The 14,306-nt window shown below is 40.5% G+C and overlaps 1 protein-coding gene across 2 annotated transcripts in view; it reads left to right on the top strand.

Annotated features, from left to right (window-relative positions):
* ALKBH8 (alkB homolog 8, tRNA methyltransferase) overlaps positions 1 to 14,306 on the top strand; it is a 56,634-nt gene that overhangs the window by 23,901 nt on the left and 18,427 nt on the right. For both annotated transcript variants that reach the window (XM_059179584.1, XM_059179583.1), the window contains exon 8: positions 12,212 to 12,318. In XM_059179584.1, coding sequence (XP_059035567.1) covers positions 12,212 to 12,318 — 107 coding nt within the window. The remainder of the gene's footprint in view (positions 1 to 12,211; positions 12,319 to 14,306) is intronic.

Below are 14,306 nucleotides of genomic sequence, written 5' to 3'. Positions count from 1 at the left end.
TTATTTGTTCCATTTCTTTGAAAAAGATGGATGGTACTTTGATAGGAATTGCATTAAATGTGTAGATTGCTTTAGGTAGCATAGACATTTTCACAATATTTATTCTTCCAATCCAGGAACATGGAACATTTTTCCATTTCTTTGTGTCTTCCTCAATTTCTTTCATGAGTACTTTATAGTTTTCTGAGTATAGATTCTGTGTCTCTTTGGTTAGGTTTATTCCTAGGTATCTTATGGTTTTGGGTGCAATTGTAAATGGGATTGACTCCTTAATTTCCCTTTCTTCTGTCTTGCTGTTGGTGTAGAGAAATGCAACTGATTTCTGTGCATTGATTTTATATCCTGACACTTTACTGAATTCCTGTATAAGTTCTAGCAGTTTTGGAGTGGAGTCTTTTGGGTTTTCCACATATAGTATCATATCATCTGCGAAGAGTGATAATTTGACTTCTTCTTTGCCGATTTGGATGCCTTTAATTTCCTTTTGTTGTCTGATTGCTGAGGCTAGGACCTCTAGTACGATGTTGAATAGCAGTGGTGATAATGGACATCCCTGCCGTGTTCCTGACCTTAGCGGAAAAGCTTTCAGTTTTTCTCCATTGAGAATGATATTTGCGGTGGGTTTTTCATAGATGGCTTTGATGATATTGAGGTATGTGCCCTCTATCCCTACACTTTGAAGAGTTTTGATCAGGAAGGGATGTTGTACTTTGTCAAATGCTTTTTCAGCATCTATTGAGAGTATCATATGGTTCTTGTTCTTTCTTTTATTGATGTGTTGTATCACATTGACTGATTTGCGGATGTTGAACCAACCTTGCAGCCCTGGAATAAATCCCACTTGGTCGTGGTGAATAATCTTTTTAATGTACTGTTGAATCCTATTGGCTAGTATTTTGTTGAGTATTTTCGCATCTGTGTTCATCAAGGATATCGGTCTATAGCTCTCTTTTTTGGTGGGATCCTTGTCTGGTTTTGGGATCAAGGTGATGCTGGCTTCATAAAATGAGTTTGGAAGTTTTCCTTCCATTTCTATTTTTTGGAACAGTTTCAGGAGAATAGGAATTAGTTCTTCTTTAAATGTTTGGTAGAATTCCCCCGGGAAGCCGTCTGGCCCTGGGCTTTTGTTTGTTTGGAGATTTTTAATGACTGTTTCAATCTCCTTACTGGTTATGGGTCTGTTCAGGCTTTCTATTTCTTCCTGGTTCAGTTGTGGTAGTTTATATGTTTCTAGGAATGCATCCATTTCTTCCAGATTGTCAAATTTATTGCCATAGAGTTGCTCATAGTATGTTCTTATAATAGTTTGTATTTCTTTGGTGTTAGTTGTGATCTCTCCTCTTTCATTCATGATTTTATTTATTTGGGTCCTTTCTCTTTTCTTTTTGATAAGTCGGGCCAGGGGTTTATCAATTTTATTAATTCTTTCAAAGAACCAGCTCCTAGTTTCGTTGATTTGTTCTATTGTTTTTTTGGTTTCTATTTCATTGATTTCTGCTCTGATCTTTATGATTTCTCTTCTCCTGCTGGGCTTAGGGTTTCTTTCTTGTTCTTTCTCCAGCTCCTTTAGGTGTAGGGATAGGTTGTGTACCTGAGACCTTTCTTGTTTCTTGAGAAAGGCTTGTAGCGCTATATATTTTCCTCTCAGGACTGCCTTTGTTGTGTCCCACAGATTTTGAACCGTTGTATTTTCATTATCATTTGTTTCCATGATTTTTTTCAATTCTTCTTTAATTTCCCGGTTGACCCATTCATTCTTTAGAAGGATACTGTTTAGTCTCCATGTATTTGGGTTCTTTCCAAACTTCCTTTTGTGGTTGAGTTCTAGCTTTAGAGCATTGTGGTCTGAAAATATGCAGGGAATGATCCCAATCTTTTGATACCGGTTGAGTCCTGATTTAGGACCGAGGATGTGATCTATTCTGGAGAATGTTCCATGTGCACTAGAGAAGAATGTGTATTCTGTTGCTTTGGGATGAAATGCTCTGAATATATCTGTGATGTCCATCTGGTCCAGTGTGTCGTTTAAGGCCTTTATTTCCTTGCTGATCTTTTGCTTGGATGACCTGTCCATTTCAGTGAGGGGAGTGTTAAAGTCCCCTACTATTATTGTATTATTGTTGATGTGTTTCTTTGATTTTGTTATTAATTGGTTTATATAGTTGGCTGCTCCCACATTAGGGGCATAGATATTTAAAATTGTTAAATCTTCTTGTTGGACAGACCCTTTGAGTATGATATAGTGTCCTTCCTCATCTCTTATTATAGTCTTTGGCTTAAAATCTAATTGATCTGATATAAGGATTGCCACTCCTGCTTTCTTCTGATGTCCATTAGCATGGTAAATTCTTTTCCACCCCCTCACTTTAAATCTGGAGGTGTCTTCGGGCTTAAAATGTGTTTCTTGGAGGCAACATATAGATGGGTTTTGTTTTTTTATCCATTCTGATACCCTGTGTCTTTTGACAGGGGCATTTAGCCCATTCACATTCAGGGTAAGTATTGAGAGATATGAATTTAGTGCCATTGTATTGCCTGTAAGGTGACTGTTACTGTATATGGTCTCTGTTCCTTTCTGATCTACCACTTGTAGGCTCTCTCTTTGCTTAGAGGACCCCTTTCAATATTTCCTGTAGAGCTGGTTTGGTATTTGCAAATTCTTTCAGTTGTTGTTTGTCCTGGAAGCTTTTAATCTCTCCTTCTATTTTCAATGATAGCCTAGCTGGATATAGTATTCTTGGCTGCATGTTTTTCTCGTTTAGTGCTCTGAAAATATCATGCCAGCTCTTTCTGGCCTGCCAGGTCTCTGTGGATAAGTCAGCTGCCAATCTAATATTTTTACCATTGTATGTTACAGACTTCTTTTCCCGGGCTGCTTTCAGGATTTTCTCTTTGTCATTGAGACTTGTAAATTTTACTATTATGTGACGGGGTGCGGGCCTATTCTTATTGATTTTGAGGGGCGTTCTCTGAACCTCCTGAATTTTGATGCTCGTTCCCTTTGCCATATTGGGGAAATTCTCCCCAATAATTCTCTCCAGTATACCTTCTGCTCCCCTCTCATTTTCTTCTTCTTCTGGAATCCCAATTATTCTAATGTTGTTTCGTCTTATGGTGTCACTTATCTCTCGAATTCTCCCCTCGTGGTCCAGTAGCTGTTTGTCCCTCTTTTGCTCAGCTTCTTTATTCTCTGTCATTTGGTCTTCTATATCACTAATTCTTTCTTCTGCCTCATTTATCCTAGCAGTTAGAGCCTCCATTTTTGATTGCACCTCATTAATAGCTTTTTTGATTTCACCTTGGTTAGATTTTAGTTCTTTTATTTCTCCAGAAAGGGCTTTTATATCTCTCGAGAGGGTTTCTCTAATATCTTCCATGCCTTTTTCGAGCCCGGCTAGAACCTTGAGAATTGTCATTCTGAACTCTAGATCTGACATATTACCGATGTCTGTATTGATTAGGTCCCTAGCCTTCGGTACTGCCTCTTGTTCTTTTTTTTGTGTTGAATTTTTATGTCTTGTCATTTTGTCCAGATAAGTGTAAATGAAGGGGCAAGTAAAATACTAAAAGGGTGGCAACAACCCCAGGAAAATATGCTTTAACCAAATTAGAAGAGATCCAAAATCGTGAGTGGGGAGAAAGGGGATAAAAAGAGGTTCAAAAAGGAAGAAAGAAAAAAAAAACAAAAACAAAAAGAAAAGAAAAAAAAAAAGAAAAGAAAAGAATTTTTAAAAAAAGAAAACACCTAAGAAAAATGTAAAAATGAAAAAATATATATATTAGATAAACTAGTAAAAAATCGTTAAAAAAGGGTGCCTGGGTGGCTCAGTGGGTTAAGCCGCTGCCTTTGGCTCAGGTCATGATCTCAGGGTCCTGGGATCGAGTCCCGCATCGGGCTCTCTGCTCAGCCGGGAGCCTGCTTCCCTCTCTCTCTGCCTGCCTCTCCATCTACTTGTGATTTCTCTCTGTCAAATAAATAAATAAAATCTTTAAAAAAAAAAAAAAAAAAAAATCGTTAAAAAAGAAAAAGGTAACAGTTAAAAAAAAAAAAATTTACCCGAAGGCGAGAAAAAAAAAAAAAAATGAAAAAGAAAAAATTAAATTAACTGCAAGACTAAAAAAAATCACAGGAAAAAAGCCATGAGTTCCGTGTTTGGCTTTCTCCTCCTCTGGAATTCTGCTGCTCTCCTTGGTATTGAAACCGCACTCCTTGGTAGGTGAACTTGGTCTCGGCTGGATTCTTGTTGATCTTCTGGGGGAGGGGCCTGGTGTAGTGATTCTCAAGTGTCTTTGCCCCAGGCGGAATTACACCGCCCTTACCCGGGGCCGGGGTGAGTAATCCGCTCGGGTTTGCTTTCAGGAGCTTTTGTTACCTGAGCGCTTTCCGTAGAGTTCCGGAGGACGGGAATACAAATGGCGGCCTCCTGGTCTCCGGCCCGGAGGAGCCGAGAGCCCAGGGCCCCACTCCTCAGTGCGCCCTCAGAGAACAGCGCCCAGTTACTCCCGTCTGCCTGACCTCCGGCCGCGCTCCGAGCTCACCGAGCCTGCGACCGGTTCAAGGTAACACGGAGCTGCGAGCTTACTGTCGGCTCTGTCTCTGTAGCCGGCTTTCCCGTTCCAATACCCGCAAGCTCTGCGACACTCAGACACCCCCGATCCTTCTATGACCCTGCGGGACCTGAGGCCACGCTGACCCCGCGTGGGCTTCGCCCCGGTTTAGCCTCTGGAGCGATGTTCCTCAGCGGAACAGACTTTTAAAAGTCCTGATTTTGTGCACGGTTGCTCCGCTACTTGCCGGGAGCCGGCCCCTCCCCCCGGGGTCTATCTTCCCGTTGCTTTGGATTCACTTCTCCGCCGGTCCTACCTTTCAGAAAGTGGTTGTTTTTCTGTTTCCAGAATTGCTGTTCTTCTTCTCTTCGATCTGCCGATGGATTTTCAGGTGTTTGCAATCTTTAGATAAGCTATCTAGCTGATCTACGGCTAGCTGAAGCAGTCTCAGCTTGCTACTTCTCCGCCATCTTGACTCCTCCCCCCCCAAAGGCAGAGTCTTTAACCCACCCAGCCACCAGGCGCCCCTAAGCTGCGCGTATTAAAATAGACGCTCATGGGGTGCCTGGGTGGCTCAGTTTTTAAGCGTCTGCCTTTGGCTCAGGTAACCATCCCACAGTCCTGGGATCAAGCCGCACATCGGGCTCTCTGCATGGCGGGAATCTTGCTTCTTCCTCTCCTGCTCCCCCTCCTTGTGTTCCCTCTCTCATGCTCTGCTCTCTCTCAAATAAATAAATGAATAAAAATCTTAACAAAAAAATAAAACAAATGCTCATGAAAGCTTCATGGCTTTCAAGATGTTGAATGTGTCCATCATCCCCTGAAGTTTCCTTAACTCCTCCTGTTCCTCAGCACCTTACATCATGACTATTTTCCAGAATCTCTTGTATGGGAAGATGTACTCTTTGCTGTATGGCTTCTTTCACTCAACATAATTACCTGAGATGCATTCAAAGTCTAAACTTACTTGGTATCTTTTTTTGCTGAATAGTATAAGAACTTCAGAAGTCTTTAACTCCGTTATTCCCTGATAATTTATATCCTTTTATTGTTGTGTCTATGAATTCTCTTACATTTTTTTTAGATACTTCTTTGGCAGTTACAGTGATCACTTAGACATACTTACTGTTTCTGTTGCTCTTCATTCTTTTATGTCACACCTTCCGTCTGGGATCGTTTTCCTTTTATATAATGCAGCATCCTTGACATTCCTGTAGTCCAGGTCTGCTGCTGGCCATTCTCTCCCTCCCTCTCTCCCTCCCTCTCTTTCTTTCTTTCCTTCTTTCTTTCGTAGCCATTCTAAGAGTGGTGAGGTGATATCTCATTATGGTACCTATGGAAAAGTACTATCCTAAATAAGTTTTTCTTTATGAGGAGTGATCTAGGGCTAGAGATGTCGTCGTGACTATTATTGTTCTTTTTACTTTAGCTGTCTCATTTTGGTTACCTGTGTATATGAATCTGTTAATTTATTTTGTTTAAGGAGGAAAGCTCAGAAAATAAATAAATGGAATTTAGGAAGCCTTTTGTCCAAAAATGTGAGGCATATTGCCCTGTTCCTTTCATATAAATTGTTTTTGATGAATTTATTCATTCAAAAATATTTGTTGAGTATAAGCTACTAGACAGACTCTAACAAGTAAATAAGGGTAAAATCTCAAAAAATGTTTTTTAAAGCTAAAATGTTTCATTACCTTTGGAGTTTTGTCATATATAAAATAAAACTTATTTTTACTGAAGTAGTTTGTGATAGACTTGTGTTTGGAGTCCAGTTTTAGGTGATGTGGTTTTGCACTTCACAGTTCCTACAGAGGAATACAGCCACAGTGTGATAAATGAAAGCGGAAAGCAAGTGGTCTCAGTGCAAAGCATAAACATAATTATATTATAGGCTTTTTTTTTTTTTGAAGATTTTATTTATTTGAGACAGAGACAGAAGGAGCAGGGAGAGGGGCAGAGGGAGAAGCAGAGGCCCCACTGATCAAGCCTTATGTGGGGCTTAATCCCAAGACCCTTAGATCACTGAAGTCAGATGCTTAACCAAATAAGCCATCCAGGTGCCCCGATATTGTAAGCATTTATAAGCTAAGCATTTGTAATATAGGATATTCAGTGGTGGCTAAAGTGTCCCCAGTTTAGCATCTTTCCTTTTTCAGGCTTATTTTTCTGTTATGCAAGGTTTCCTTTGCTCTTGTTTGTGCCTTTTGCAAATGTGTTCCGACCATTAAACTAAAAAATACTAACTCTTGTTTTACATTCTACTTGAGCTCAGCCGGATAAAATAGTTCAAAATCACGTGTACTGCGGGGTGGAGATGTGAGGTGGCAGCATCGACTCATGCGGCAGCTGAGACCCTGTTCTGTAAGGCAGAGTTGTATGGAAAGGTGGAATTTGCTGACATATGCTGTAAAGTAGATTTGTTTGCGGTGTTTTCTTTTAAAATTTTTGCCTCGTTTTGCTTGTTTCCCATGCACAGTATTGCAGAGAGGTTCCTGGCTACATATGCTAAGTGTATACACGGTACTTGAGCAGCCGGGGGTTTCCACACCAGAAACATTAGGTGATGCTCTGCTTCCCGCATCCGTTCTGCGAGGCATAGAGAAGCCAGTGCATTGGGGCTGCGGTGGGATTTCGCTCCTGCGTGTCCCAGGTGAGGGCCCACTTTGCTCTGCCATAAAGCACCATCTTTATGTTCAAGTATGCGAGAGTGTCCTCTTCCTGATAAGAATACGGAGGCCTGTCCTTTATAATGTTGCTCCTGACTCCAGAATGAGGGAGTGGAGTTTGGTTTCTTCCAGTGATTTCAAATGGGATGCCCTGGGTCTTGTTCTTGGCATTGTTTCTTTCCTTTGAGTTTCACAGGACTGGGTAATCTTGCAGTTGCAGTTTTCAAGAAATTTAGCAAATTTCAAGGCTCCTGTTTTTGTTGTTTGGAAACCTATCTTGCTAGTAGTAATCAATGAAGGGAAACAGATTGATTTCAGTCTTTGATTTTAACTTGCTTAAGGTTTATACGGGAGGAGCAGGCTTATACGGGAGGAGGCTTATACGGGAGGAGATTGAAAGGTCATTGACAGCAGCTGCTGGTCTCCAACGTGTTCCAGACAAAATTTCTATTAGGTCCTCTGCCCTGGAATAATATGGCTTGTCAGCAGGCTTCTCTTCCCGCTACTTTTCAGCTGGCCAGAGTAGACTTCTAGGAGTGTCATTTTTGTAGAGAGACAGAAAATTGTATTTGTTTTACTAAAAATGTTTTCAGTTTTTTGTCTCCCCAGCGGTGGACTAATGATCTCAAGCTCTGCTGGGATTCTGTATTTGTGATCCAAGGAGAGGATGTAAACAGACAGTGTTGACATACCCACAGTTGCTCGTCAGTCGTTTGTAGCTTTAGTCTTGGCCACTTGCAATTGTGTGTCTCCTTCTCTCCTTTCCTCTTGTCTGAACACAGCGGACATGCTCATGAGGTAGCATCACCTGTTTGCTGTTTACAGTAAAAAGCAAATTCTTATTTGGGTCCCATTTGTGTTCAGTAACAACCAACCAACATCAGTGCAACTGCAGAAGATTTTATATTTGGCAGGCTGTGGGAAGCACATGGATTTCTCTCTCTTCTGCTCCCTACTTGGCTGTGGGATACTTTTCTGGTCAAACAGAGTGATCTCCACCATTTGGACATTCGTCACTTTCTGTGAATCACAGGTCCTTCCCATCGCGTTGTCTCTTGTATGTATGCCCTTAGGGTTTCAGAAGTCTAACCGCCCAAGCCCCTTTTTAACCAGTAAGGATCTACATTAAGTTTGTGTTCTTATCCGAAGTGTTCCCACTAGCAGCGTACCCTTTATTTTCCCGTTTAGCTGACATGAAGATCTGTTCATTTCATCTACTTTTCTGTTGTGAATCTTCTCTTCACTTGAGTGAGAGAGTGATGGCTGTCTCTGGGGTTTTCATTCAATTGTACTTGGGATGCTTAAATGTTTTATAAGATCAGAAACTCTAAAACTTTTTGTTTGCTTGCTTTGAACTGAACATTATCCTCACCCTTGCCCCACAAGCTTGCTGGAACCTTGATCTTTATTGACTCTGCCATCCTGGAAAATAGGTAAAACCAAAAAGAATAATTGGAAAAAAGGTCCTGTGGAGCAAAGCTGTCACATGGCAGAATGATTCAGGAGTTGCAGGGAACATTATTGACTGTGAATCCTTTGTGAGTTTTTAAAAAAGCCTTCTTTTTTCTTTCTCTCTCTCTCTCTCTCTCTCTTTTTTTTGGTCTGAAACATTACTTAGTTAAAGATATATATATATACATATATATATATTTTTAAAGAATAATCATTTTATTTATTTGACAGAGCGAGAGATCACAAGTAGGCAGACAGGCAGGCAGAGAGAGAGGGGGAAGCAGGTTCCCTGCTGAGCAGAGAGCCCAATGCTGGGTTTGATCCCAGGACCCTGAGATCATGACCCGAGCTAAAGGCAGAGGCTTAACCCTCTGAGCCCCCAGGTGCCCCTGTTAAAGATATTTTAAATACGATGATAGTAACAATATTTTATGATTGACTGTTTCAAGAAAATTTAATTTTTATAGAAAATATACTTTTAATTTTATAAGTAAAAATTACTTTCTTAGATAAAAAAAAAAAAAACAGACAAAAACCCCCTGTGCTTTCACATTAGATACATTAGAGGTAATAGAAAACATATATATTGGTTTCTGTCCCCAGTTCCTGGTCAGAACTCCTGAAACACTTGTAAATTTCCTAAGCAATAGGAATAGTAGGAGCATTTTTTGTTCTAATGTTTGGTCATTCACCTGGGTCCTGACACAGAGTTCCTAAATCCCTTGGAATATCCTGGCGGATGGCAGCATATTTTGTTCTAATGAGATGACTCTTAATGGGTGCCTTGAAGAGGCCTGTTCACCGGAAGACCAAGCCATGGTTAGAAGCTTTGAATTTTCAGTCCTGTCCCCTATTCTCCAGATAGGAGCAAGGCTGGAGATGGACTTAATAATTGATCATGTCTATGTGATGAGGCCTCCATAAAAATCCCAATAGTATGGGGTTCAGAGAACTTCAAGTTGATGAATGAACACGTGGCAGTCCTAAGAGAGGGGTATACCTAGAGAGGTCAGGGATGCCTGCACCCCTTCTCACGTCCCTGCCCTGTGCACCTGTTCCATCTGTTTGTTCGTCTGTCTCCTTTGTCATGTCACTTTATAAAAAACTGGTCAATAGTGAGGCAGCTGTTGTGATGAGTTCTGGGAGCCTCTATAGCAAACTAATAATGACCATCAGGAGTAATAATAAGTATTGTGTGTATTTTCTCACCTAAGTCCTGTAATAGTTGGCTTAGTTGGGAGTGTATTATTCTTCCTTGAAACTTGGCTTCTGTATTCAGGACAGGTATTTCCAAATTAATTAGTGTCACATTCATACTTGTTAGTTCTAATCGTTTGCTTAAACTGAGATTTCCCTATTTAAAAATCATTACTCTATGTTGCTGGGAGGAAATGCGTTTGAATTTCACAAGTAAATAGGTACTGTATATTTGTCACACATACGAGTGCTAATTAGCCAGAAACCTCTGGGTGGGCAAAGACATGTCTCTCACTATACATTGTGGCCTTTGATAGCTCAATGAAAAATAAATATTTATCTAAAGAATAAACTAGAATCTAGTCTCTTATTTTCCCACCAACGGCTTCCATTGTCTTAACCCACAAATTATTTCCTCTAATAACACAATTAATAAATGTGCTCATTATTCTTTCCTACGTGTAGTTTCTTCAGAAGATTGAAACCTCTATGTATTGGTTTTAAAAATGGGTCACAGTGCCTTTTCTCCCCTTCAGCTTTTCAGTATGAACTTTTCCATACTGAAAAGTTGAAAGAATTCTACAGCAAATACCTGTATACCCACCACCTAGATTCTATAGTTAACATTTTAATATATTTGCTTTATCAAATATCTATCTGTCTGTCTATCCTCTTATTGGTATATTTTACTTAGACATTTTGGGAAGTTGTGGGTGTCCATGCACGTCACCCCCACAACTTCAGAATTCACCTGCAGTGTTTATCAGTAGAATGTTTTTAGAGTGTGGCTATTTGAAATTATATGTGATCATTTAGGAATGGGTAATTGTTAGAAAATGAAATTCTATCATCTTACCTTATTTTCCATGCTTCCAAGGGAAGGAAGCCGCTTAGTTCTGTATAATTCTTTGTAGTTTATGAAGAATTCTCACATCTGTTACCGAATTTGGACAAATAATATTGCTGATAGTAACAGTAGCTAACACGCCCTGTGCCAGGTACCACGCCAACCGTTAGCCTTTAACAAAGATGCTAAATTCTGTTCCTCCCACTGATAATGGGTATTTATTTTCAAGTGGAGTGATTTGTTCATTTAAAAATATTTTCTAGGGCACCTGGGTGGCTCAGTGGGTTAAGCCTCTGTCTTCGGCTCAGGTCATGATCCCAGGGTCCTGGGATTGAGCCCCACATCGGGCTCTCTGCTCAGCGGGGAGCCTGCTTCCTCCTCTCTCTCTGCCTGCTTGTGATCTCTCTCTCTCTGTCAAATAAATAAATAAAATTTAAAAAAATAAAAAAAAATATTTTCTAGCCCTGTGGCATGACTTTTGAATTCATGTTTGTCAGCTACTGCTACGTTTATGGGGTTTGGGTTCCAGAGGACAAAAACAGTTTTCTGGGTGTTGTATCTTTTATAGGTTGCTATCCATAATAATACTTGAGCACAACTTAGGAAGAGTTGCTGAAAACATTGTATTTTTTATTATCTTTTATAAATTAGCCTTTAATATCCAAAATGTTGAGTGGCTTTAAAGGCAAAATGGGTAATATGTGAATAGGCATCTCATGGTTGTTTGGAGGGATTATTAATTAATTTTTAATATCCTATGAATAACTATAGCTGCTGTTTTTCATATTTATTTTGTGCCAGATACTGTGATTTATAACCGTGGTATATTTAATTCATGTAACCAGCCTCTAAGGGCTGAAGACCTTGAGCCACGAAGGGATTAAGTGGCTTGTCCTGGGTTATGTGGCTAGCAAATGCAAGGGTCAGGATGTGAGTATTTTAGCTCTGAGTCCTAGCATTTGACCACTGCCTTGGTGTTTTGCATTTTACGTATGGTCCTCAGACCACCTGCATCATAATTTTCTGGGGCGACTGTTAAGGAGGCAGACTCCTGAGCCTCACCCGAGACCTGCCGAGTTTGAACCTATGGAAGAAGTATGTTTTCTAGCCATCCAGTTGGCTTGTTTTTTTTTAGAGATTTATTTTACTTATTATTTTAGAGAGAGAGCACACAGGATGAGGGGCAGAGAGAGAGGAAATCTCAAACAGACTCTGTGCTGAGCACAGAGCCCATTGCAGGGCTCGATCCCAGGACCCTGAGATTATGACCTAAGCCAAAATCAAGAGTCGGATGCTTAACCAACTGAGCCACTCAGATGCCCCATTCAGTTGATTTTTATGTGCTCTGAAGTTTGAGGACCGCTGTGCTATGCTCTTCTATAAACATTATCACGTTTTAATCTCTATGAACTGAGAAAGAGAGCCAGAATCAATCAATTATTCTTGTCCTTGGAATAGTGATGTTTTGGATTCATCTTTATGCTTTTGTCTTTTCTTCAAGATTGTCATGGATTTTAAGCACCCAGATGGTGTCACAGTGCCAGTCATGTTGCCTCGTCGCAGTTTGCTGGTGATGACCGGGGAATCTAGATACCTCTGGACACATGGGTACGTATTGAAATGACCTTGGGGACAGAATGCCTCTTGCTTTGTGAGCATTCTCATTCTTTCCTGCTTGAGTACCAGAATCGTGCCCCGTGACTGCACATCGAGGTGTCCAGGTTTCAACCCTCATGGACCTCTGTGCCCATTTTATTTTAAATAATAACCTTTTATTTTGATGAAATTTAGGTTTAATGGAAAGTTGCAAGCATAGATAATGAACTCCCTTCACCTTTCATCTAGATTTACCAGTTGTTGCCATTTGTGAACATTTGACCGTGTGTTTTATTGCTCTCGTACGTTACCGTTATTATCAGTGATGAATCATTTGAGGGTAAACGGCAGACATCCTGCTCCTTTCCTCTTACGTCCTTCACTGCTTATTTCCTGAGAGCAAGGATATTCGTTGTATCGGGCTGGCAAACCATGGCTCATTGGCCATATTCAGCCCTAGTCTGCTTTGTGCAGCTCACGAGTCAAGAATGGTTTTTACATTTTTATTTGTATTTTAAAAATTTTTTTGTGATTATTAATTATGATTGTTATTTTGGGTTTTACATTTTTAAAGAGTTGTAAAAAACAAACAGCAAAGAATATTCGACAGGAACTGAATGTGGCCCTTTTTGCCTTAGATATTTACTGTTTGGCCCTGTTACAGAAAAAGTTTGCCGACCCCTGATACAAAACTGCTGTGCAACTCGAATTCAGAAACACCAGCACTGATAAAATATTCTTATACAACCCGTCATTAACTTCTGCTAGTTGTACTTCATAGTACAGTACTGTGGAAGACTGCTGGCAGTTACAGGAGCCAGACCCGATTTACTCAGGGGCTATCGCGGTGGGAGAAAAGGGACGGCAGTGGAGAACTGGGCTGGATCCCAGCTACAACAGGCAAGGTCGGGATAGACAGCTGAGGAGCTGGGAGTGGGCGTGGGGCAGGGCAGTGCATGGAAAAATCCCAGTGGAAGCATCAGCAGGGGTGGGGTTGGGAGGGGTAGGTTCTGGCCAAGGACCAAAGGATTCTTGCTCATCACGTGTCAGCTGGGGGATCGCTGGGCAGTGAGGCATTTGCTGGGCACCGGGGGGATTCTGGTTAAACTGACTCAGCAGGATTCTTGCTGAAGTAGGGCTTTTGGCGGACATGCCCAAGGGTGGGGCCGAGCTGGGCTCAGGGGAGTCCGACCGCAGTGTGGTCAAGCAGAGAATCTTGGTCAGTGGTTTGTGGCGCGCTCTCCCTCTGCTCCCGGACTCTGCCGTGTGATTGGCTGTCCGTTCTCTTCAGTCGTCTTTACTTGGAAACAATTCCGCAACTTCTCTTCGTCTTTCTGGTCATTGGCATTTTTAAGGGAGCCAGTTGTTTTATAGAATGGCCCTCAATTTGAGTTTGTTTGATTGACTGTAATCTCAAAGAAATGGGTTTTGCACATTCGGCAAGAATATAGCTTTAGCCTTTGGAGGAGAAGCATCGCACCACTGAAATTTACGTGTATTCTGCTTAAAATACTGCTGAGTTCTGTGCTTATTAATAAAGTCCTGCTTGGAGATTTTAACTGATGCATTTAAGAAATCAAGGAAATGAACATGTAAATGATTCTGTAACATGTCTTGAAGGTGAGCCATAAAAACAGATAGCCTGATTTTGTGCAATGAGGCTTAAATTTACCTGATGTATTTTTTCATGGCCACCTAAAATATTTTCACTTTCAGTAAATGAAAATGGTGAGGCGATCCAGTGGTTTCAAGTATTTCTAGAATTGAGAATATTCACGTTTTCTTTTTTTAAGTTTAAACATTTTTACTATCGGTGCATTTAAACTTAAGAGTAATGGTATTTCAGCAAGTACAAAATGAAAAATTACTTTTCATAGATCTTTATATAAACATATTTTAAATTCTGGATAATGGTACAGATGAATTCTCCTAAACATCATTTCAATTGCATTCTTCTCTCTCTCTTTCCTAAAAGTTTTTATTTTTATTTATTTGAGAGA

Source organism: Mustela lutreola, chromosome 1 (assembly GCF_030435805.1).
Source record: "Mustela lutreola isolate mMusLut2 chromosome 1, mMusLut2.pri, whole genome shotgun sequence".
NCBI classification, from domain to species: Eukaryota; Metazoa; Chordata; class Mammalia; order Carnivora; family Mustelidae; genus Mustela; species Mustela lutreola.
Note: the sequence above shows the minus strand (reverse complement) of the source record. Positions and strands in the feature narration are given on the sequence as shown.